General features: G+C 38.6%; 5 protein-coding genes and 1 long non-coding RNA gene across 10 annotated transcripts; 1 reads left to right on the top strand and 5 right to left on the bottom strand.

The window, feature by feature from the left end:
* Positions 1-477: 477 nt before the first annotated feature.
* Positions 478-4,566, bottom strand: LOC124185501 (aldo-keto reductase family 1 member B1-like). Of its 4 annotated transcripts, XM_046576348.1 has the most exons (7): positions 4,434-4,566; positions 4,076-4,308; positions 2,853-2,934; positions 2,110-2,395; positions 1,556-1,956; positions 1,170-1,318; positions 478-729 (listed from the first exon to the last, which is right to left on the bottom strand). In XM_046576348.1, exons 2-7 carry the CDS (start codon positions 4,207-4,209, stop codon positions 693-695), a joined length of 1,089 nt encoding a protein of 362 aa, XP_046432304.1. In that variant the 5' UTR covers positions 4,210-4,308; positions 4,434-4,566; the 3' UTR covers positions 478-692. The 4 variants fall into 4 exon arrangements, with proteins under 4 accessions (XP_046432304.1, XP_046432305.1, XP_046432306.1 ...); XM_046576349.1 differs by lacking the exon at positions 4,434-4,566 and having other exon boundaries at positions 3,867-4,218; XM_046576350.1 differs by lacking the exons at positions 4,076-4,308; positions 4,434-4,566 and adding an exon at positions 2,468-2,556 and having other exon boundaries at positions 2,110-2,379.
* Positions 4,567-4,682: 116 nt separating this feature from the next.
* LOC124185502 (aldo-keto reductase family 1 member B1-like) lies at positions 4,683-7,211 on the bottom strand. Of its 2 annotated transcripts, XM_046576354.1 has the most exons (6): positions 6,759-6,900; positions 6,454-6,647; positions 5,914-6,199; positions 5,425-5,825; positions 5,063-5,211; positions 4,683-4,996 (listed from the first exon to the last, which is right to left on the bottom strand). In XM_046576354.1, exons 2-6 carry the CDS (start codon positions 6,523-6,525, stop codon positions 4,960-4,962), a joined length of 945 nt encoding a protein of 314 aa, XP_046432310.1. In that variant the 5' UTR covers positions 6,526-6,647; positions 6,759-6,900; the 3' UTR covers positions 4,683-4,959. The 2 variants fall into 2 exon arrangements, with proteins under 2 accessions (XP_046432310.1, XP_046432309.1); XM_046576353.1 differs by lacking the exon at positions 6,454-6,647 and having other exon boundaries at positions 6,759-7,211.
* Positions 7,212-8,270: 1,059 nt separating this feature from the next.
* LOC124185504 (aldo-keto reductase family 1 member B1-like) lies at positions 8,271-10,744 on the bottom strand. The gene is made up of 5 exons (XM_046576356.1): positions 10,576-10,744; positions 9,317-9,799; positions 8,982-9,188; positions 8,640-8,788; positions 8,271-8,404 (listed from the first exon to the last, which is right to left on the bottom strand). Exons 1-5 carry the CDS (start codon positions 10,645-10,647, stop codon positions 8,362-8,364), a joined length of 954 nt encoding a protein of 317 aa, XP_046432312.1. The 5' UTR covers positions 10,648-10,744; the 3' UTR covers positions 8,271-8,361.
* Positions 10,745-11,878: 1,134 nt separating this feature from the next.
* On the bottom strand, positions 11,879-16,385 carry LOC124185505 (aldo-keto reductase family 1 member B1-like). Its single transcript, XM_046576357.1, has 5 exons — positions 15,549-16,385; positions 13,858-14,143; positions 13,353-13,741; positions 12,988-13,136; positions 11,879-12,637 (listed from the first exon to the last, which is right to left on the bottom strand). The coding sequence occupies exons 1-5, from the start codon at positions 15,618-15,620 to the stop codon at positions 12,601-12,603; spliced, it is 933 nt and encodes a 310-aa protein (XP_046432313.1). The 5' UTR covers positions 15,621-16,385; the 3' UTR covers positions 11,879-12,600.
* On the top strand, positions 14,158-15,507 carry LOC124185507. Its single transcript, XR_006871413.1, has 2 exons — positions 14,158-14,612; positions 15,373-15,507. It is a non-coding gene; the product is annotated as an uncharacterized LOC124185507 (long non-coding RNA).
* A 149-nt stretch (positions 16,386-16,534) lies between the features above and the next one.
* Positions 16,535-19,966, bottom strand: LOC124185503 (aldo-keto reductase family 1 member B1-like). Its single transcript, XM_046576355.1, has 5 exons — positions 19,806-19,966; positions 17,809-18,291; positions 17,503-17,709; positions 17,219-17,367; positions 16,535-16,721 (listed from the first exon to the last, which is right to left on the bottom strand). Exons 1-5 carry the CDS (start codon positions 19,881-19,883, stop codon positions 16,679-16,681), a joined length of 960 nt encoding a protein of 319 aa, XP_046432311.1. The 5' UTR covers positions 19,884-19,966; the 3' UTR covers positions 16,535-16,678.
* Between the last annotated feature and the right edge of the window lie 1,739 nt (positions 19,967-21,705).

The raw sequence follows: 21,705 nt of genomic DNA, 5'->3' as shown, positions 1-21,705 counted from the left end.
TTGAATCCCCAGCGTGTCGTAGACCGGACCCTCCTTGTCCGTACGTTTACTGTGGTCAGACTCCTTGTTCACCACCAACTTGTCCACCGGCGCCTTGTGACACTGGATCTCTCTGCCACACTTGCCAATCGCCTACTCCGTGTAAGGAGTGTCTTCCGTTGTCGGAACCAGGTGGTTGCCGGTGTTCATGTAAGGGAAAGTGCTCCCGAGGAGAATCCAGTGTTCCCTGTAATTGCAGTGTAACCCCAAAGTGCAGCGCTGATAGGGGATATCAACCGGAAGGATTACCGAAACCTCCTTGTGGAGGAGAAACCGGCTGTTGGCTAGAAGAAGATAGTGACGAAGACTTTTGCGACTGTTGCGATTGCGGTTGTAACGACAGCAATGACTCTACTCCATGATTGTAATTTTCATCCAATGAAATGTCCTCATGATTGTTTGGCTCTCCAGAGAAAAATATAAATAAAATGTAACGATACCGTTTTATTTAATCTATGGTTAAAATGTGGCACACGTGGATTTTTTTTTCACAATATACCATGATTACTACTAGTTGACATGCTATGGGTATTTAGGTCTGAATAAATAGGATTTGCTTCAGAGATGATCCTGATTAGAGTTACTAGTTGTATGCCGGCTGTCACGTGGCGCGATTGTTAAAACTCAAGCACCGGTTACTTCGATCGCCAATATTAATTCTTGAACGGGTAGTATGGGCTCTCGTTACACCTAAAAATTTCGATTAGTAAAATTTACTATCCTGAAAATCAAATTATAAGTAACGACGATGAGACGATCCCGGACACGTATGAATATAATCACATGACTCGAGTAACTATTTGCAATAAAAGTGTTTTGAATGAGTTTTATGATGTGGTAATAAAATACCATTCAAATTGATAATTAACTGGTTTCATGAAAAATTACACATCAATTTAACAGCGAATGATTTATGGGTCTTGCTCTTTATATATTATGAAAACATAGTCATTAATTATAGTCTGCTCAACATTCGCGAAAACAGCGCCTTTGACGATTCATCGTAAATTGTGTTCACATGACCTGTTGCATTGAATAAAAAAGGGAAATTGGCCCCTCACATCCGTAAAGACATCCGGGAAATATGATTAATGCTATCATTGGTCGACGTAGAAAATAAAATTACATACTCTCGCAATGCACAAATTCTTCCACCGCAATCGAACGAGTTGATTAGCTCAATGTCCTCTTCGGAAAGTTCAAAATTAAAGATGTTGAAATTCTCTTGGATGCGAGATTTGTTCACTGACTTTGGGATGACGATATGCCCACGTTGAACCTGTGGCAAAGTAGTGATTCATTAATCGTAGAAACTTCCTTAAGTCAGATTAACATTTTCATAGCGTAAAATTGAAAATCTCCATAGTAGCGCGTGATGACTTTAATATTTAATTGATTCGAAATTCACGTTTTTCACTCTTTCTGATATGGCAGTATTATACAGTATTATGACTTATGACCCTACTCGATGTAATATTCCTTTAATAAAATAATCCCAATCTTTCAAATATGTCACCTGATAACGGAGCACAACTTGAGCGGGACTCTTCTTGTACTTCTTAGCGATGCTTGTAATCTTTAGATCATCTAAAAGCTTCGGATCCTCAGGTTTTCCCCACGGTCTGTCCGGGCATCCTAGCGGGCAATATGCGGTTATGGTAATGCCCTTTGATTTGCAATACTCGGACAATTTTATCTGGGTCAAATACGGATGACATTCGACTTGATTCGTGACAGGCTTGATCTTTCCCTCCTTTAACACGCGCTCCAATTGTTCTTCGTTAAAATTGCTGACACCAATGTTCTTTGCTAATCCCTTTTCATACAACTTTTCCATGGCTTTCCAAGTATCGACGTAGTCGTAATCGCTGAACAGTATTTCGCCATTGACGCCGGTAGGTTGAAGTTCCTTACCCTCTGAAAAAAATGTGCGATTTATCTTGCATGAAACAAAACGTCAGTAATGGAGGTTGCCTTTTGAAAGCAGAATCAAATAATTTCAGTACAGACTCTCAGCACACATGATGGTAAAATTATTTTTAAATGGGTATTTGAAGATCGAGTTAAAACCTTTGTAAGGTATTGGCCAATGTATCAAGTACAGATCGACATAATCAACACCCAAATTCTTCAAAGTAGTCCTTATTGCAGGTTCAACAGCCTCTGGCCTATGGAAAGTGTTCCAAAGTTTGCTCGTGAGGAATATGTCCTGTCGTTTGATGACTCCTTCTTTAATTTTAGCTTGCACGGCTTCGCCAACTTCCGCTTCGTTGCGGTAGATAAAAGCGCCATCGATGTGGCGATACCCGATATCGATTGCATCCTTAACGGCTTGAGTCACTTCACCGGGTTTAGACTGTTGTTAGAATAATAGGTATACTATGTCATCATAGGTTATTGCTATGTTATTGTTTTTTTGTTAACTCACTCGTAGCCAGTAGCAAAATTTGATTTATCATGTCTGTTGTTAGTGTGCGAAATTCCCAATTCACGCTCATTAATGCGCAATGTGATACACTGAGAATAGTGAATTTGTAAAATGTTAATAAAGTTTCTCTTTACTCTAGTTTCTTACGAGTTAGGAATTTCGCACGTTGAGTAGAAGAAAAAAAAAAATAGTATACGTTACGCGTGCGAGAATTACGTATTTCGCGCACTTGGATCCTAATGTACTATTTCAAACCCATGATGAGGTCGAAATCTAGCCTAGGTTCTTGAAACAAGAAATTGGATTTATGGAAATCAACTAATTGTACTTTAACGTTCACCGATAACATGTGATAGTTATAATTGTATAAAAATTCTAAACTTACTTTCCAAGTTCCTAGTCCAAGAACGGGAATTTCCATTTGATTGTAAAATTTTTTCACTGGTACTTTATTCATCACGAAAAATCTGTGAAAATATAATCACCGATTCGAATTGATTGACACTGAACCTTTCGCGCTACGTACAACTGTAACACTGATATTTATGTACTAATCGGAGGTGTGACTAAATTTCATCTGAGAGCTCCGGACACCTAATCGGTAATGGTTCAGAGATATGCGTGTGAGCTCTATTTGTAAGAAAACTAAACGTAGACGCAGTGGCGTAGCATGGATTTCAACCGCCCGGGGCGTAGGCCAAATATTTAAATTCAAAAGGCTCCAAAATTTACAGAAATCATAAAGAACTTTTCAGCAAGAATAAAATTGTTATTGTACATAGAACAGGGTATACGTAAAGTAGTCATATATGTGTTTTATAATATAATAAACATGGAGAATTATGGCTACTGTTTAGTACAGATGGTGTTGCCAATCGCTAGAGCGAGCGAGATAACTAGATGCACTTAAACACCATTGTAAAAACAAAAGAAAAGCGCTATTTTGACCATTTTTTTTCCATGGAAGGAAGGGTGATACGGTAGTAATTTTCAAAGGCAATTATTAGGCTTATATTTAAGTATACTATAAGAAATTATTATCAACAAGTGTTCAAAAATGGCGAAACCAGACCCATTCCTGCGAAACATGTTGAATCCTGCGACACGTAATTTAACTAGTGCAAATTTGAAACTGGATAAAATCACTTAATCTACATATTAACATCGACAGAAATGCGTAGGGAATTTTGAAAATATTGATTGTTGTGCACTTGGCGAGTATTTGAATGAAAATGTCCAATTTTTGACTAAATAAGAGAAGCGTAAATTTGTTAATAAATAATGGTTAAATTAACTTATCAAAAATCCCCTACGCATTTCTCTAGCCATTGATATGTAAGTTGTAGATTATTCTTAAATATATCCCTAATAACTTCCTTAAATATTATTATCTTACTACCTTTTTTTCCATCAAAAAAATGGTGTATTTTTTAGGCTTTCACAGTGGTGTTATCCCTTAAAGAAAGTAGCTTCCCCAGTTCCGACACAGATTAAATAATAAATAGTTCCGTGTTCATTTTAATCGGTGCGATAAAAACATGAAAAGAAATGGTTGAAATTTTTATTTGAGATTACAAGATATTATTATTATTTATTGGGAAATTTTACCGCCACCAAAAAATAACCCCAGTCGCTTCGCCTCTGCGTAGACTAGAAGAGTCACTGGATTTCTTCGACTTTTCCAAAACATGAACCTCTGCATACCGGGTTGCGCTATCTTTATAGTCCTTAGTTATTTGCATTAGCTTATCAAATTTGTTGCGCTGTCATGACCCGCGTTACCTGGAAGCTCTATGGTCCTAAGGTGCCATCACCTATTTGGGCTTTCTCAGGTTTATTCGGTTTGCACTTTTCTGGTACCTCGAAGTATTTTCTGTCTTGTCGTTAACGCAATGGTCGGAGACGTATTGAATCGATACGATTGCGCACCTCAAAGCATTTCTGGTCCTCGGGAGATAAACAAGCGCTGGATTATTTTATGTACAAATAATGTTGAAGCAAATGGATAACAATCACATAAACGATTCCTAATAACTAACCTTGGAACCGGTGAAAATTTGAGATTGGCAAGAGAAAAAACTATTGTTAATATAGAGTAGATCCGACAGAAGGAAAGTTGTTGTATTAGCAGGCACGATAACTATTATATTGCGATAGCTATTCACGGAAAACGATAGCGGAGATAACAGGTTGATAAGTGTAAGGCCACGCTGCGCACTCTGAAAAGAAATTTTTATTTCAATTCGCTTTCTTATGCAATGTGCGAACATACCGTACCATGTTTGAACGATTTGATATGAAATTGATGTTGAATATTTGCTAGCGCGAGCTCGGATAAAAATCCTGTACAAACGAAGAGGAATTTCATTAGAAACCACGCAATATAATCAGCAATACAGACATCGTAAAAAATATGTTCACTGCTGTCTTGAGGTGCAACCGACTTGTGTCGTTGTTGGAAAGTGTTGAATCATTCAGCCCGGTAGTTGAAATTAATCCCTGAAGGGAAAATAGGGACTGTCGATGGCACTGAAAAATAAATTAGTGATTTTCAAACCGGAGGCGAATAATACGAGTTGTCGATCCTAGACTTACTCAGACATTGGGCAAAATCTTTTATTGCAGTCACAGGAATTGATGAGTTCAACGTCTTCCTTGGAAAGTTCGAAATCAAAAATATCGAAATTTTCTTTCAGCCGAGATTTGGACACTGATTTAGGGATGACGACATGTCCACGATCGATCTGAAAAAACCATGAATTCATCGGACCAGAACTTTCGTAATACGTAAGACTGCACTAGAATCAGTAGCTAAGTCACGCAAGGGTTTACGACCACCCCCAGATTTTATACTGGTAATAACTATATCTGTATTACTAAAAAAACTATTGCGCATAATATCGTGCGATGATTTTTATTACGTTAATAAAATATTCGTAATCGGGAAAATAAATTACTTGATAACGGAGCAAAACTTGTGCGGGAGTTTTGTTATACTTCTTGGAAAGCCTTATGATCCTGTTATCTTCCAGAAGTGTCGGCTCCCCTTTTTTTATCACTGTACTATCCGGGCGTCCTAATGGGCGGAACGCTGTTACAACGATGCCCTTGGATTTACAGTATTCTGAAAGCTTGAATTGGCCCAAGTAAGGCTGGCATTCGATTTGATTGGTAACCGGCTTAATTTTTCCGGCTTTCAACACTCGTTCCAGCTGCTCCTCGTTGAAATTGCTTACGCCAATATTTTTCACCAATCCCTTTTCGTAAACCTCCTCCATGGCTTTCCATGTATCGACGTAATCGTAGTCAGTGTATACAAGTTTGCCATTGGCGTCCTTCGGCTGGAAATTGCTGCCCTCTAAAAAATTCACGCGTTAATTCAACCGAACTTGGTAGTAGATCAGTACGATCAAGAATTAGATATTACGGTAACAATTTTAAATAACCTTTGTAAGACATTGGCCAGTGTATCAAGTAGAGGTCAATATACTCAACGCCCAAATCGTCGAGTGTTCGTCTCAACGAAGGTTCAACAGCACCTGGCCGATGAAAAGTGTTCCAGAGTTTACCGGTGATGAAGATATCTTCTCGTTTGATAACGCCTTGTTGAATCTTAGCTCGCACAGCCTCGCCAATTTCTTTTTCATTCGCGTACAAATGGGCACCATCGATATGCCGGTAGCCAATATCAATCGCATCCTTAACAGCTTGCGTCACTTCATTCGGTTTCGACTATTATCAAAACAAAGTGAATATTACCATTAAAATGAATGAAAACAAAATTTGCCAAATCACGGATTGTCACATGAAAATATTCCGTTTTTCGTGACCCAAGTGTCATGATGTAATTTTTATCCAGAAAACAACGGAGTATTCGATAAGCGATAATGTTCCATTCGAGCCATGGCTTCGAATGAAGTAAAATTGTTTAGCAAGTAAGGTGAAGCGGGGTTGTTGGTAGACTTGAGAAAAATTTATAAGTTCACCCTCCAAGTGCCGAGTCCAATCGCTGGGATTTCCGTTCCATTGTAGAACTTCACTGTCGGTACTTTGACCATTCTGAGCTTGGGTAAAACGAACCGCGTGAGTTGAACTTTTGGTAACGAACCACGGCTGAATAATCAAGCTACTACTGATTATCGCGTGGTAACTCGGCAGTGCCTCTCCACTTCCTCTTTGCCTGAGGAACCAGAGACAAGTAGCTTAAGTACGGCTGATACTACTGATTTTGCTCGCTGGCCGTACAGCCATTTCCATTTTGTGTAATATCGAGCCATCAATTTCAACCTACAGCGTGAAAGGCTATCGGAAGGTTTCTCGATGTGCCTCCTGTACTCGATTCGCCTTTCGGCTTGATTCGTGAGACGTCATAAATCATTTCACATGTCCAGCTGCATTGTCCACGTGCTTCTGCTCCGCGCTCGATGTTTCTGAGTCTGCGCGTCTCATCAACGTAAAAGTGACGGAATGGAACGTCGTGGTTCGGGCATTGAACTATCATAGTTACGTAATCTACACCTCACGCCTCGAGCAGCTTAGTGGGATGAAGAAGCGCTTTCTTCAAACCGCAATTCACTTAGTGTAATTTTTTTTTTCTTGGAATTATCTTTAGGATGCGTTGAACTGTAAGTTAAGTAGTGTTCACGTGTCTGTTCCCTAGTTCCAAATTTACGAGCACCGATATCAAAGCTATTCCAATTTATGTCGTTGACTCAAAGGTCAAATTTGCTGACATAAAATATTTCTTTCCATTATGCGTTTAAATGTTTCACACATCCGGGTTTGTTCTGCAGTGGAACAGGCTGAGAAGACGATTGAAAACTTTTCTAGATCATCAGCTGATTAGTTTTACGCGCCGGACCCGGAACTTTCTATGATACTTACAAGTACGACGTGGTGCAATCTGTGAAAGTCGTGAATTTTGGTGTTTTTCATGACGGACTTCGTGTTATTGAAAAATGTTCCATACGTTTCAACATAGATTTGGTATTTTTCCGTAATCGGTGAAACTACTTTTTCTACGTTCTTTTGAATAGCCCTGTCCTCGGAGTATGCTTTTATTCGTAAATTTTTAAGTATTTTTCAACCACCTTGCTGATTTTGTAATCTAAGGTCTTTTAAACATTTGTGATAATAAAATAGAGATAAAAGTGCAGTTCCTAGTTGAGATACCTTATCGGTTGTACAGGTGTGATTTTTCGAAAGTTTTGACACTGGAACGTAACAGAGATAATAGGTGATAAGTCTATGTACCAGGATATGATTGTTGCACAAAATGGTGTAAAACAATTATTTATATTAATATGAAATGTTCTTCATTATTTATGGATTTACTGTCTGATCAAAATGTCTTGTAGAAACTGTTTTTCTCCTTCCAAGTCCTCAATGAATAGCGATACGCGAAATAAACAATGAAATATCTAGAACGGACTAACTCAGAATACACAAAAGCCTGTATATCTTTAATATGTAATGACACTTGTTCATCGTAGGCATGAACTACAGTCTAGCCGATTATCGTTTATAGACTATACGCGCAGACTGTACTGTCAGGATTATCATCAGGATAACAGTTTCCAATGAATATGTCGACGGTATAGAATGATCCAAACCAAATAAGGTCGCATCAACTACCGCAGTCGTACCTCGTAAATCATTTAACGCTGCAACTTTGGTTTTTATTTCAATCGCAGGTCGTATTACTGCATCCAATCAGAGTCTTAATTCTTGTCTCATTTACACCGAAGGTAGAGGAGAAGAGAATTGTTTTTAACAGACCAATGTCAATTAAAGCCAAAAAGGGTTTACGGTAGGTTCTTTTAATAAACAGTGGGTGCAGTCTTCTAAATCACACTCGATGATACAAACAATATAAATAGAATTGACGCGTGGATTTAGTACGGAATTCCGAATGGCCAGTATTTGTGAGTTTGCGCACTGTAACAGAAAATTTTCGAATCCATAAACTTTAATAACCAACGATCGTAGAGACGATAAACAATCAATTAAGTCGCTTGGTAGTGATTAAATTTCAATTTGTAAATTACGGTAAGTAATCTCCGATGATTCAAACGCGATAGAAATCGTTGAGATTCTACAATATAGCCGACAGTTGTTTATAAATTATTAATAGTTTCTTCACATATTCGGGTACTGGTATATAAATGCTAACCTTTTCATCGGAACACATCTGCCGTTGCAGTCCAAGCTCGTAATGGACTCGATGTCCTCAGGTGTCAACTCGAAATCAAACACTTGAAAGTTCTCTTCGATTCGAGACTTTGTAACGGACTTTGGAATGACTACGTGGCCGCGATCGATCTGTAAAAAGTTTGTTCGTTCATTCTTTCTATAACGACGGTAACAACAAATTTGACATTGAAACACGGTGAGAATCTAATCTATACTTTTTGACAGTGACACAGTTACCGTCAAGCTTATCATAAATCATCAAAACAGCTGTTGATCAGAAATGAAAATTAATCAAACAATTATAAAAAAAAGACGAATTCACCTGGTAGCGGATGAGAACTTGGGCGGATGTCTTATTGTACTTTCGGCCGATCTCTTTAATCTTGGGATCTTCCAACAGCTGGGGATCATCTGGTTTAGCCCAGGGTCTGTCCGGAGAACCAAGAGGACTGTAACCCGTCACTACGATGTTCTTGCTCTTGCATAATTCTGATAATTTTAACTGGGGCAGATACGGGTGGCATTCGACCTGAAATTGGTAATGATTTGATGAAAAGATACGGATTTACGTCAGAGTCAACGGTTATCGCACATTTCTGCCGGTTACTTGGAGTCGGACATTGATTGTGTAACACATCCCGTGAAGGAAATGCTGACCTGATTCGTCACCGGTAGGATTTCGGCGTTCTTCACGACTCTCTCGAGTTGTTCAGAGTTGAAGTTGCTCACTCCGATGCTCTTGGCGAGTCCTTTCTTGTTAACGTTCTCCATCGCCTTCCAGGTATCAAGGTAGTCGACCTCGCTGTACTTCACGGAGCCATCGGCATTAGACGGGAATAGATTTGTCGGGTCTTCTTTGTAGGCAAAAGGCCAATGCATCAAGTAGAGGTCAAGGTATTCAAGGCCAAGGTCATTGAGGGTTGTTTTCAGGGCTGGCTCGACGAGTACTGGCTTGTGGAACGTGTTCCAAAGTTTGCTGGTTATGAAGAGGTCCTCCCGTTTCACCACTCCTTCGGCAAATTTTGCCGCCAGTGCCGCACCGACTTCCTTCTCGTTTCCGTAAACGTGAGCACAATCGATGTGTCGGTAACCGATGTCGATCGCGTCCTTCACCGCCTGAGCAACTTGCCCGGGTTTTGACTGAAATTTTTCAACAAGGCCCAAATTATTAAAAGTGATTTTTACGTTAGCGGGTTCAGTTTTCTAAGGTACTTTTTACCGATAAAACGATATTTTTCGAAGCTGTGCTACATTCTACGAGATTTCTTACACTTCTAACTTCGATTTAAAAAAAAAACAAAATCCAAATCGCTCAATTCATGTGACATTACAAATCTTCAAAGCTACACGGTGTAAATTCGCACCTGTGTATAAGCCTATAAACGATATCAGGGACTTGTTTAATGGAAATCTCGATCAAACCGTTATTTCGCACGGAAGAAAACAGCATATTTGTTAGCCAAACACCAAATATTGATTATTCATATCCATATCCTACTTTCACACACGTCATGGGTATTATATCAAGGTCACTTAAATTTCACAAAAATTCTTTTCACTTCAACTTCGATTTTGGAAACGTTAAACTTTGTTCGAACGATCTAAACAATTTAAAGAAATTAAATCCTGCCAAAAACCATTTTATTCCAATGTTTCGGAAATTGTTTTAAAGACTTTTCGAGATGAAGTTTTAAATTATTGTCAAATATTTTTCCACCGTAGAGTACGGACCAAGTCACGTTTATTAATTTTATGAAATGACTTTCTTCAGTCTAAGTACAGAATTAAATCCTGTTCGAATTTCCCAGATTCTCAACTTTCTCAATTTTGCGGATTGACCAAACATACAAAATTGTCAATATTTAATTGTTCCATCGAAACACCCACGTTCAAAATGATTCATTATTATTATTCACCTTCCACGTTCCCAAGCCAAAGACGGGAATTTCCCTCCCATTGTTCAACTTCAATTTCGGCACTCTGGACATGTTGACTTGTCTAATACGTTGCAAAATTCTTAATCGACTAGCCCGTATCACTCTCAATCAGAGTACAGTACTCAACTGCGGCTGATCCCGGTGTTGCAAGGCCTTTTATCCGTTTCCCCGCCATCGAGCGAAACTGCCTGCTGTAGCTGTTTGTGCGGTATCTGTGCTTCGTAACAGAACGCAATACCCTGCGTACCTCCAAATTCGGTGATTACTCACCGAAGTAGCGTTATGGCAATTGTAATTGTTGTATCGGAACCTTAATTTATCGTAGCATGATGACTTGTCTCTGGCGCAAAGACAAAAATATGCCATTTTCATTCCTACATTACAAGAAAGATTTCAGCTGAATGATGTATAATCACACCAATTTCGCAGTACCGAAAGTAAGTTTGAATAGTGTAATTTTTCATGCCCCCAGTTGTGCGTTAATCAATTAATTAATCGTGCCTGCAGCAATCGACATTGATAAGTATCCTAAATATGTACAGAATGATAAGGTACTATTTGTTCCGTGATACGATGAAAATTGCGTAATACAGAGATTCGTGCCTTGCCAGGAATGTCGCTGTTTGTAATTAGTTTTTTGTTTTCATTTCAAAAGTGTGAGCGTTCAGGTCTGAGAAAATCATTACTCGATTAGTACCTCGAATTTGTTGATTTATCGAAACCAATTATCCAGTTGAATATGAGTCAATTTTTCTTAAAATTCTTACCGCAGTCGTAAGAACACAGTTTCATAACGTGTTCTTTTGCTTTATGCTTGCCCGTGCTATATATCGATTAGAACGCGAATACAAAGTGTCAAGGAGAATCCACCCTACATAACTATTCCGTTTCTCCTGGATTATCGATCGTTCGTAAAAACAATTATATGACAATCTACTTTTTTATTGTGTATATAATTTTGATTTGATGGCCTTTCGCGATTAGGATTATTGACAACGTTTTTCCATGAATCCAAGGTGTTTCCGGCGAACGAAAATGTCAAATTATCTCGTTTAGAGTATAACATTGTCACAAGTTTCTGTTAACACAATCACGTATTTGGGCCGAGTCAATTTATCGATCGACATAGGTGTAAGACGCGTATCATTCAAAGAAATGAACCGGGTATGAAAAAAATGATGAAAGTGTTGTTCAGAATAATCGGTTCCAATACAATTGATCAAATCACGCATTTTAGACGTTTCATTTTCATGTACATTTCAATCGCTTGTTTTGAAAAAAGTTGTATCCCGAAATCTTGTATAATATAGGGAAAAATTGTTATAGGAATTTTGAAATCAGACGGTCTTATTGTTAGTTCATAATATCGAATAGAGACAATTTTTTAAATTAACGTATGTACGCTCATGCTTATTGAAACACAATCTGTGTCGATCTGATTGAATAGGAATTTTAGCTTATCTCACGATTAGTTTAATTGCCTTACTTGTATATAATAAGTGATATACTTATGTATCATACAAAGTAATAACAGAATTCAATTTCATATTACAAAATCTGTACAAAAAGATATTTCAAGACACCGATTTCGAAGTTTGGTTTCGAACTGATTGTTTAGCTGGTCGTTTTCTGGTTGTTTTCAATGCTGTGAGATGTCACAAGATCTCTATGAAGACATTTATAAGTGTCAACGTATCAATTTAATTGAGATAATTTCTATATGCTGCGCCGGCTCTATAATAGTTGTCGGCATACATGAACTTGATACAGTACAACCTCTCAATAGAACCGCTCACAGGCTGTGAGTGGAATACATTTCTCAAAATTTTGGTTCCCTCACTCTGACTACAAAAGCTCGTTCTCGAAAATTAGTTCTCAACCCTCTCAATAGTACCTTTATTGCACTAAACCTTTATTATACTAAATAGAACTTTTGTCGCGGCACTATTGAGAGGTTGTTCTGCATCAATCGTTGCAGCTTTCGGGCAGGATTTCGTCGAAATTCTACTTCTCGAATGGATAGTATGGGCTGTCGATACACCTGAAATGTAATCAGTGTTGGATAATGAAGCATGTGCGGTAGGGCGGAGCGAAAAAAAATATTTATGGAGTTACTCTTCCCTGTACGCTGATACGTTGTATTATGAAATCCTGTAAGCCTATCCGAAAGAATTACCATAACATTCTTTGAATACAAGCATTGATGAAGAATATCAATGACCATTGTAATGAAATTCAAGAAATGAATTATGATCGAGAAGTCTGAAGACGTGGTCAGTTTCAGGATTTTATGATACTACGTATCAGTTCGTACGAGGAATACTGATTTACAAGAAAAAAAAAAATTTCACAGGAGAGAAATGAGCGAGATTTAACAAAAATATAGCTTACTCAAGCAGCGGACTTAATCTGACGTTGCAGTCAAGGCTGTTGATGAGCTCAACATCTTCTTTGGCAAGTTCAAAGTTAAATATATTGAAGTTTTCTTCAATTCGAGACTTAGTCACTGATTTGGGGATTATTATGTGTCCCCGTTCAATCTGTGAAAAATTTACAAGTCTTCAATTTAGGATTTTGAAGCAATGGCAGAGTATTTCTGTCACGAAGACGGCACCATTACTCGATTGTAGTAAAAATAATCTTATCTTTGAGCGCAGTGATTCGACGAGTTTTTTAGTGTACGTTACATGTACAGATTTTATTTAACAGCCCTAAGTTTACGATGCTTGTTAACTAAAACAGTGCGCGTACATTACCTGATAACGCAGCATAATTTGAGCAGGAGTCTTTTTGTACTTCTCGGCAATAATTTTGATTTTCGGATCTTCGCTGGGTTTCGGTTGGCCAGGTTTTCCCGGCCCTCCCAATGGGCGATAAGCCGTTATAGCGATGCCCTTGGACTTGCAATATTCGGATAGCTTGAATTGGCACAAATAGGGTTGGCATTCGACCTGGTTGGTAACGGGCTTGATATTTCCCTCCTTTAGAATCCTCTCCAACTGCTCTTCGTTGAAGTTACTAACGCCGATGTTTTTCGTTAATCCCATTTCGTAAACCTTCTCCATGGCTTTCCAAGTGTCGACGAAATCGTAGTCGGCAAATTGCATTTTACCTTCGGCGTCAAGAGGATAGTTTCCGCTTCCCTCTGGAAAGAATTTATAGCTTCTTATATACCGACCAGATTTATCCTTTCAATTATTGAAATGTCTTATGAGACATATCGAATTGGTCAAAGTCACGTAATTTTGAACTCTGAATAACCTTTGTAAGCTATCGGCCAATGCATCAAGTACATGTCGACATATTCAACGCCCAAGTTAGCCAAAGTCTTCCTCAGCATTGGTTCAACGGCTTCTGGTCGGTGAAAAGTATTCCATAGCTTGTTGCTCAGGAAGATGTCCTCTCTTTTTATAACTCCTTCTGCAATTTTAGATCTCACCGCCTTGCCAACTTCCACTTCGTTATCGTAGAGATAGGCGTTGTCGATGAATCGGTATCCGATATCGATCGCATCCTTCACTGCTTCGTATGCTTTGTTTGGTTCTGACTGTTGATAGAATGACGTAATTAGTCATCAACGCGTAATTAGATATATTAATACACTTGATAAAAATTTTAAACGTAATATCGATTTTCGGGTAGTCCGCTTGATTCAGGTCTCATAACGCGCCGAATGCTCTTCAAATAAACTTTCATCTTTCTAAGCTTACAACAAAGCTTCAATTGCACATTATATAAGTAAATGTCACATACAGTCTTATATGAAAGTTTGATAAAATTTTCGGAATTTATACAAGTGACCTCGATTAGTATTATTATTATCTTGAAGCTTACTCGAAGAAATTTCGTTATGTATTCAATTCACTGAAGCAAGCAATTTATTTATTGTTTTATCATGTAATTCGAGGTGGTGTCGTGGCGAAGATCTGACGTTTTTATTGCATCAGCGTTCGAGTTTGATTTGCGAGGCTGCAAAGTGCAAACAATACCAAACATCAAAATTGTAGTGTTTTCAGGTATGTATATCGTCTAACAATTGTTGTAAATGTTTTAATTGTGCGTTGTAAACTTTACAATCGGGTGTCTTGTATGCCCGCCATAATTACCGTCACTGCGACAATTTTGTGATAACAGTTTATTATACGGTGGTAAATTCAGCTCAGCCTTTTTCCTCGTATAAACACCTTGAGTCCATTAGACATGTATCGCAGTAATTCTTATTTCAGTCCTATTGTAAAGGATGAGGAAATGATATAGAATCCAGGCTCAGCAATTTCAAAATTCATTTTCGAGGGAATTATATAATTAGATTTAAAAATGGTGATTTAATATTTGGCATTGTTTCAACTTTCTACAATAGATAATAATGTATAGTGACTTCGGGAAGGAGTTTCGCTATCGTTGGAAATTGCCAGCAATGCTTATCAATATATGTGATAAAATATGATAAATTTGAAGCCACGCTTTCGACTGTTCCGCAAATTACAGACAGTCATACCTCAATTTATCGACTAAACGTAGCTAATAGAAGTGCGATGAACCGTCTGATAAAAAAAGCTTATGTTTGTCCACGTGGACGTCTGAATGAGTGTTGGACTACAGAATCTATCATTTGTATTGGGAAAAAAAAAACGGAATTACTACTGTTGGTTGTTTTCAATAAATATGGAATATTATTGATTCCCGTTGCATCAGTGGGAGAATATCATACTTTGTGTTAGCCGTGTCCAGAGGTAAAGCATAATATAATAAGTTTATTAAGTTCTTGATTTCCAGACCAAATTTTAAAGAAGAGATCGATGTTGAATCAGTGATTACAATTCAATTTCAAACTACAACAGGCTGCTGGAGGTCGGCCACTGGAAACGACTCCAGTTATACGAATATTAGTAAGTACAGATCTGAGTTTAGCATAATTAGTAAAATTCGAACAAATTTATGTGCAAATTTACCCGCCAAGTTCCCAGTCCGATGACTGGAATCTCTGATCCGTTGTAAAATTTCACTGTCGGTGCTTTCGCCATTGAAATATAGTGAAGATTTCAACTTGCGATGAGTTTCTCGCGTGTGGATAACGATGTACGCACTTGTGGAAACTAAGTACCAAGTGCGTCTGAACTTCTTCTCTACCTCGGTGTGCCGGAGAATGCAACTGAATTGAAACGACGCGATGTTATATGCGTGGAATGTACGACCGTTCTTTTATCGCGCAGGCGCGGACCGCGTTCTTTCATCACAAATGAACCGAAATCATAAAATATGTTCATTTAAAACTCTGTGGCGCGTTCTGTACACGTGCCGCATCGGCGAGATATTCGTTGATAGTCGTCGGAAAATGAGAACATCCGACTTTAGACGAAACCAGAAAGTAATAATACCGGAAATTCGACGGTAAATATTCGAATTTTGCCACTTTTTAATTCTTAGTTGACTTTTTGTTCTATTTTTTGGGATCAAATAAATGGCCCGTTTTCTTCAATCGTTCAAAAAATATTTTTAGTGTAAATAAAAAAATTTTTTTTTTTTGTACATTACTACACAGATTTGGGCACTGAGCGTATTACGTATGTAATTGATGCGCAGTGAATAAAGATTTCATAACGTTGATTATGTTGCGTCTTAGATAAATTCATTCGTTGATATTAGTCAATCACGCTACAAATACAACCACGAAATGATAACCATAAAGCGATTTGAAACCATCAATTGAAAATAAACTACATGTGTGATTGGGAAAATATCGACTCAATTTTTCTGTAAAATGTTTTGTAAGTATTTATCATTTGCAGCATATCTTATTAATGCGATATTGCTTTTATTTTATTTAAATATTGTACGAGTGAGGTTTATGAACATATCAAATCTACGTCTCATTCGCGACGCGCACGAAGAGAAAATAATTGTTTTTATTCGTTGACGGAAAAAAATTTATGTCAACCAGAATTTATGGTAATTTTATTTAATAAACGGTGGATGTACTCTTTGAATTTACACCCGGTAATACAAAGAAACAAAAATATATTCGAAATAGATATGACGTAGAGACTAACTATGCGTAAGGGTTAATTCTTCCTGTCCTTAATTAGTACGGAATCTGGAATGGCCAGTATTTGTGGGTCTTCACGCTGTAACAAAAAAGTTACAAGGATTAATTAATTGAATTTCCCTAGATCACGATTTTATGGAATTGATGAACATTTTTAATTAGGTTAATTCGATCATAAATATGGGTTTCAAACTGAATCACGCAATCTATTTACGCTAAAGGTACGCGTCTTTAATTCGACAGTGTTTTCCAAATTCTCATCGAACTTATTGAGCAATTTGTGTGGCTGGTCATTAATTACTATGGGTTATATACTTTCGATTCGTGAATGGGAAAACTCTCGAACGATATCTTTTTCAAATGTGACGCGATCTTTGACTGTGCGGATTCAACTTATGTTACATATATATAAAGATATTAGTCGCGTGGCAGACTCAAAATTCAAGTATCAAAGTCGTAATATGAGGTAATTAATTCGAAGATAATCACGACCGAGATTTCATAACACTTTTTAATGTCTAAGGTTTTGAATCTTGGGTAGTTTTATCGTTGTGTATCACTAACACGAGTACTCACTTGTCTAAGGGACAAATTCTGCCGTTGCAGTCGAAACTGTTGATGTACTCGATGTCTTCAGGTGCCAGTTTGAAGTCGAAAACGTTAAAGTTTTCGGCGATGCGAGATTTCGTCACCGACTTCGGAATGACTACGTGTCCACGATCGATCTGCAATTCAAACAATGAAAAAAATAAAATTACACGTCGGTCCAATTTGTTCCTTCGCAAAAATTCTAATCAAACGCTGCGATCCGTAGGTCGACTTTTTTCAACCGAAATATTTGCCGGAAGTGCAGTCGGTACCTGGTAGCGGATGACGACTTGGGCGGGAGTCTTCTTGTACTTAACGGCAAGCTCTTTAAGCTTGGCGTCTTCGAGAAGTTGAGGGTCGCCGGGTTTGGCCCAAGGTCTGTCCGGAGAGCCGAGAGGACTGTAACCCGTCAATATGATGTTCTTGCTTTTGCAGAATTCGGACAGTTTCAACTGAGGCAGGTACGGATGGCATTCGACCTGAAATCGGCATTGATTCGTTGAAGAGATACCGTCACTTACTTAAGTACGGACACTGAGTACAGACAATAATATGGCCATGGCGAAGGAAATGCTCACCTGATTCGTCACCGGTAGGATTTCAGCGTTCTTCACGACTCTCTCGAGTTGTTCAGAGTTGAAGTTGCTCACTCCGATGCTCTTGGCGAGTCCCTTCTTGTTCACGGCTTCCATCGCCTTCCAGGTGTCGAGGTAGTCGACGTCGCTGTACGCCACGGTGCCATCGGGATTTGAGGGAAAGAGGGTCGTCGGGTCTTCTTTGTAGCCAAACGGCCAGTGGATCAAGTAGAGGTCAATGTACTCAAGGCCAAGGTCACTGAGGGTGGTTTTCAGGGCTGGCTCGACGAGGTCCGGTCTGTGGAACGTGTTCCAAAGTTTGCTGGTTATGAAGAGGTCCTCCCGTTTCACCACTCCTTCGGCGAATTTCGCCTTCAGCGCCGCACCGACTTCCTTCTCGTTTCCGTATACGTGGGCGCAATCGATGTGCCGGTAGCCGATGTCGATCGCGTCCTTCACCGCCTGAGTAACTTCGCCGGGCTTTGACTGGAATTGATGAAAGAAATTCAACGTTATTGAAAGTTTAATTAATTAAACCATTGTTTAATGAGATAAGAAGAATACGTTCCAATTTTTGATATTTCATAAAATATTTGCATATCATTTTGGTCTCATTACTAAAAAAATTGATTATCGTATCGGGTACTGTTTGAACTTATTGCAATATTTTAGCAATTATTGCACCAAACAAAAGATTTCAGTATCTCTACTATGCAAGGTGAAATTTCCGCGCTATTTATCTCACAGTTAGCACAGAGCAGAATGTGTATTGTGTTTGAATACTTGAGCTTTTTTGGCTTTGTCAAACGGAACGATGTGTTGTACAATTCGATAAGTCGATATACCTCTACAGTCTATGTAACGATTCTCTAATTGTTTGTAAATTCATGTAGTCAAGTTTCCAGCTGAATCGCATGGACTGAAATGGCACTATTTAATTGAAGGCTCATTCACGTCTGAATAATTTGCTTAACCTACTTCATATTATCAATATCTACACCTGTACATAAGCTTGAATCGATTCCTGAAAAATTCTTAAAACTTCTACAAGCGGCGGCAGTGATTCGGGAATATTATAGGCACGTAAGAAACGGTTCAAAGTCAATGATAAAAAAGAAATTTCTTGATAAGAATTGGTCGTAAATAAGGAGTCCTAAATGTTGGTTAACATACATTTATACGTAGCAATTTTCATGATTATCAATTTTTTTCGATAAAATTGACAACTAAGAGTATCAAGGAAATTGTAGTAGGTCAAATTAACGCGGGGCGATACAACTTTAATTGCGAGTAGAAATCAGGTTCATTGCGCGGCCGCTCATCGCGCGATATCGTTTTTACTGTATATGTGGAAAATTGCTCATTGTCGCGCGAATCGCGCACTATCTCATAAGAAATTAGCCGGTTGTTAATGGTAACGGCTTGTTCTCTTGACGCTAACCGTTTAATTACACTCGACACGAAGTAAACGAACGCAACGTGACCGCAGCCGGACAAAACGTCGCAAGTGCCAAAGCATAAAGCAATGATAAAATGCACGCTTGTTTCAGAAAGCCGCGATATATTCCCGCCAAGATTTCGGCAATTACGCAACGTCCGAAACGGCGGTTAACGTTCTTTGTTTGAACGCAGGATGGGAGCGATCGATTTTTCGCGTGTCCAAGGCAGAGCACCGTAATGCAAAACCCAACGAATTATTTCAAGGTCGACCCAGCGCCGCGCGAAGAGCGAAAGTCGAATATCCCGCGTTGCTCGAATGTTCGAAATTATCGAACGCGCGTTCCTAAAATAAAAACAAATGAAAGGAGATGTTCGAAACGGTTATATAACCGCTGTGTGCACGTCGTACGCGTTTTCGCTTGAACCTCGTGGCTTCGAATCGTGCTATTGATCTTCCGGCGGATACGAGAATGCTGCTAACCGGCTTCCTCTCCTCGTAGGCCACGTTTCGAGAATAGCGCCGACTAATTGCCGTTTTATGCTTATAAAGAATCGTTCACCTTCCACGTCCCCAGACCGAAGACCGGGATTTCCTTTCCGTTGTTGAACTTCACTTTCGGCACTACGGTAGGCGACATGATGGATCGCTAATTCGTTACGATAATTTTCAGCCGTTGAACCCGTGTCACTCGGAGCACGATACTCGACTGTGGCTGACCCAGGCCTTCCCAGCCTTTTATCCAGCTCCCCACCATCCGGCGAATCGGAGTAGTTGTCTCTCTCGTACCCACGCTCTACACGCCCTCGCAGTCTCCCACACAACCAGATATCACAACATCCCCTGTATTTCGAACGGTCTTCAAATCCGCCCAACGGTTAATCCCTTGCCGGCGAGGTAATTTCGCTCCGGGGTTTCGATTCCGCGACGAAAGCGGCTGAAGTTTGAAAAAAAAAACACATTAAATCATTTTTATGGGTATGTTCAGTGTAATCTTACATTCCCATCGAATAAAACCATAAATTTTAATTCAATCGTCTACGGAATAGGAAATAATTCATACGGCGTCACGATCGAATTTGCTATCGGAAATATCGTATGTTGTACAGAATTACATGTGATGCTGTTTGCCGTATGATGTAACCGAGATTACGCAACGTATACAGCGATTTGTATAGAGCATGTTCAAAATAATTTTTCAAACCGATGGCCGGTAGGTCAAGAGGTTTATCACTTGTCTCACGAATTATCAAATTTTTTTTTGTTACCGAATAGCGGGTGTGGATTTAGATTTAAAAAAGCAATATTCTGTAAGCAGTTATTCAATCTGTTATAACGAGTATTTCTAATTTGACGATTCATTTAATTGACATAACTAGTGTAGTTTTTATTACACTCAAAGTCTCTGTGTCTCTGTTTTCTTTTCTCCATGCTTTGACATGATCTATTTATCACGTAGAACGCGAAAGAAAGCTACAAGTATATCCTCAATGATTTAAACTCGAGTCTGTTTTTCCTCAGCTATCTATCGGTCACAAAATAAATTATTACTCACTAATTGTCCGTGTAATTTCAATAGCGGTAAGAGATAAGGATTACAATGAATTGGAGGTGCATTTGGCAAACTGAAATTCACAACTATTCTTTACGTGTTACGATATTGTAACTTTTTTAACGCATTAGGAAGAGTTTCCGAAAAAAAATACGTTTTTGGCAATTAAGACAACTGCTCTCAACACAACGTAATAAATAATACGTATATCGTGAGAATTTCGTTTTCATGTATTCCAAATACGACGCAATTTTCTACCGTGCATTCGTAATGCCTTGAATCGCGGAAAGGCAAAAAAGAAAACGAAATGTTACAGCAAAGTATTGCGAGCAGCGTACCGAGAAGTATGTACACAATTGTTGTGTGACAACCGAAATAGAAGAACGAGCAGGTTCTGTGTCGAAATACAATGTACTTGAGTATTTATTTATTTATTTTTTTTTTTCGCCCCGACATTTCGATGTGCAAGGGCTTTGTATATAAGCTCCTATAAATTCATGGCGACGCGAACCTATTTCGGACGAGTAAATAGCGCTCACGGATTTGAGTGAGTGAATAAATACTGACATGGTCAGACATTCAAAGTCCAAGTGTGAGGATTTGTTTTACGCGATAAGGAGTTTGAACACTGTAAATTCGAGTATCCTCTGCATAATAGATCTCCGAAAGCTGCTTTCCTCCTTATTGATTTTCAATAGTTGAATCCAACCGATCGTGGATAAATAGCATCGAAAATGATTACATGATCACTTCTTTAGAAGCGAATCATGAAGCTTGGAATTTGTTTCAAATTAACCGTTATAATATTATAAGTTGTTACTTCAGTTTCCAGGTACTCAAGAATCATACAAGCTTTACATTCTCGACGACCCAGTTAGCAGCAAGCAACAATACTCGATCAATAAAATAA

Source organism: Neodiprion fabricii, chromosome 6 (genome assembly GCF_021155785.1).
Source record: "Neodiprion fabricii isolate iyNeoFabr1 chromosome 6, iyNeoFabr1.1, whole genome shotgun sequence".
Taxonomy (NCBI): domain Eukaryota; kingdom Metazoa; phylum Arthropoda; class Insecta; order Hymenoptera; family Diprionidae; genus Neodiprion; species Neodiprion fabricii.
The sequence above is the reverse complement of the archived record's forward strand: the minus strand, read 5'-3'. Positions and strand labels throughout refer to the sequence as shown.

What these genes read in the sequence shown, in the direction of transcription:
- LOC124185505 (XM_046576357.1), bottom strand. Translation starts at nt 15,620, where the DNA reads ATGGCGAAAGCACCGACAGTGAAATTTTACAACGGATCAGAGATTCCA. An exon ending in TCGGACTGGGAACTTGGCGG is followed by an intron (nt 14,144 to 15,548) that starts GTAAATTTGCAC and finishes TTCTATCAACAG; the next exon opens with TCAGAACCAAACAAAGCATA. An exon ending in AGATTAAGTCCGCTGCTTGA is followed by an intron (nt 12,638 to 12,987) that starts GTAAGCTATATT and finishes ATTACATTTCAG; the next exon opens with GTGTATCGACAGCCCATACT.
- LOC124185502 (XM_046576353.1), bottom strand. Translation starts at nt 6,968, where the DNA reads ATGATAGTTCAATGCCCGAACCACGACGTTCCATTCCGTCACTTTTAC. An exon ending in CTGGCCAATGTCTTACAAAG is followed by an intron (nt 5,826 to 5,913) that starts GTTATTTAAAAT and finishes TGAATTTTTTAG; the next exon opens with AGGGCAGCAATTTCCAGCCG. An exon ending in AGATTTTGCCCAATGTCTGA is followed by an intron (nt 4,997 to 5,062) that starts GTAAGTCTAGGA and finishes TTTATTTTTCAG; the next exon opens with TGCCATCGACAGTCCCTATT.
- LOC124185501 (XM_046576348.1), bottom strand. Translation starts at nt 4,209, where the DNA reads ATGCAAATAACTAAGGACTATAAAGATAGCGCAACCCGGTATGCAGAG. An exon ending in GGGGTTATTTTTTGGTGGCG is followed by an intron (nt 2,935 to 4,075) that starts GTAAAATTTCCC and finishes ATATTTTCACAG; the next exon opens with ATTTTTCGTGATGAATAAAG. An exon ending in AGAATTTGTGCATTGCGAGA is followed by an intron (nt 730 to 1,169) that starts GTATGTAATTTT and finishes CGAAATTTTTAG; the next exon opens with GTGTAACGAGAGCCCATACT.
- LOC124185504 (XM_046576356.1), bottom strand. Translation starts at nt 10,647, where the DNA reads ATGTCCAGAGTGCCGAAATTGAAGTTGAACAATGGGAGGGAAATTCCC. An exon ending in TCCTACCGGTGACGAATCAG is followed by an intron (nt 9,189 to 9,316) that starts GTCAGCATTTCC and finishes TACCAATTTCAG; the next exon opens with GTCGAATGCCACCCGTATCT. An exon ending in AGATGTGTTCCGATGAAAAG is followed by an intron (nt 8,405 to 8,639) that starts GTTAGCATTTAT and finishes TTTCTGTTACAG; the next exon opens with TGCGCAAACTCACAAATACT.
- LOC124185503 (XM_046576355.1), bottom strand. Translation starts at nt 19,883, where the DNA reads ATGTCGCCTACCGTAGTGCCGAAAGTGAAGTTCAACAACGGAAAGGAA. An exon ending in TCGGTCTGGGGACGTGGAAG is followed by an intron (nt 18,292 to 19,805) that starts GTGAACGATTCT and finishes CATCAATTCCAG; the next exon opens with TCAAAGCCCGGCGAAGTTAC. An exon ending in AGAATTTGTCCCTTAGACAA is followed by an intron (nt 16,722 to 17,218) that starts GTGAGTACTCGT and finishes TTTTTGTTACAG; the next exon opens with CGTGAAGACCCACAAATACT.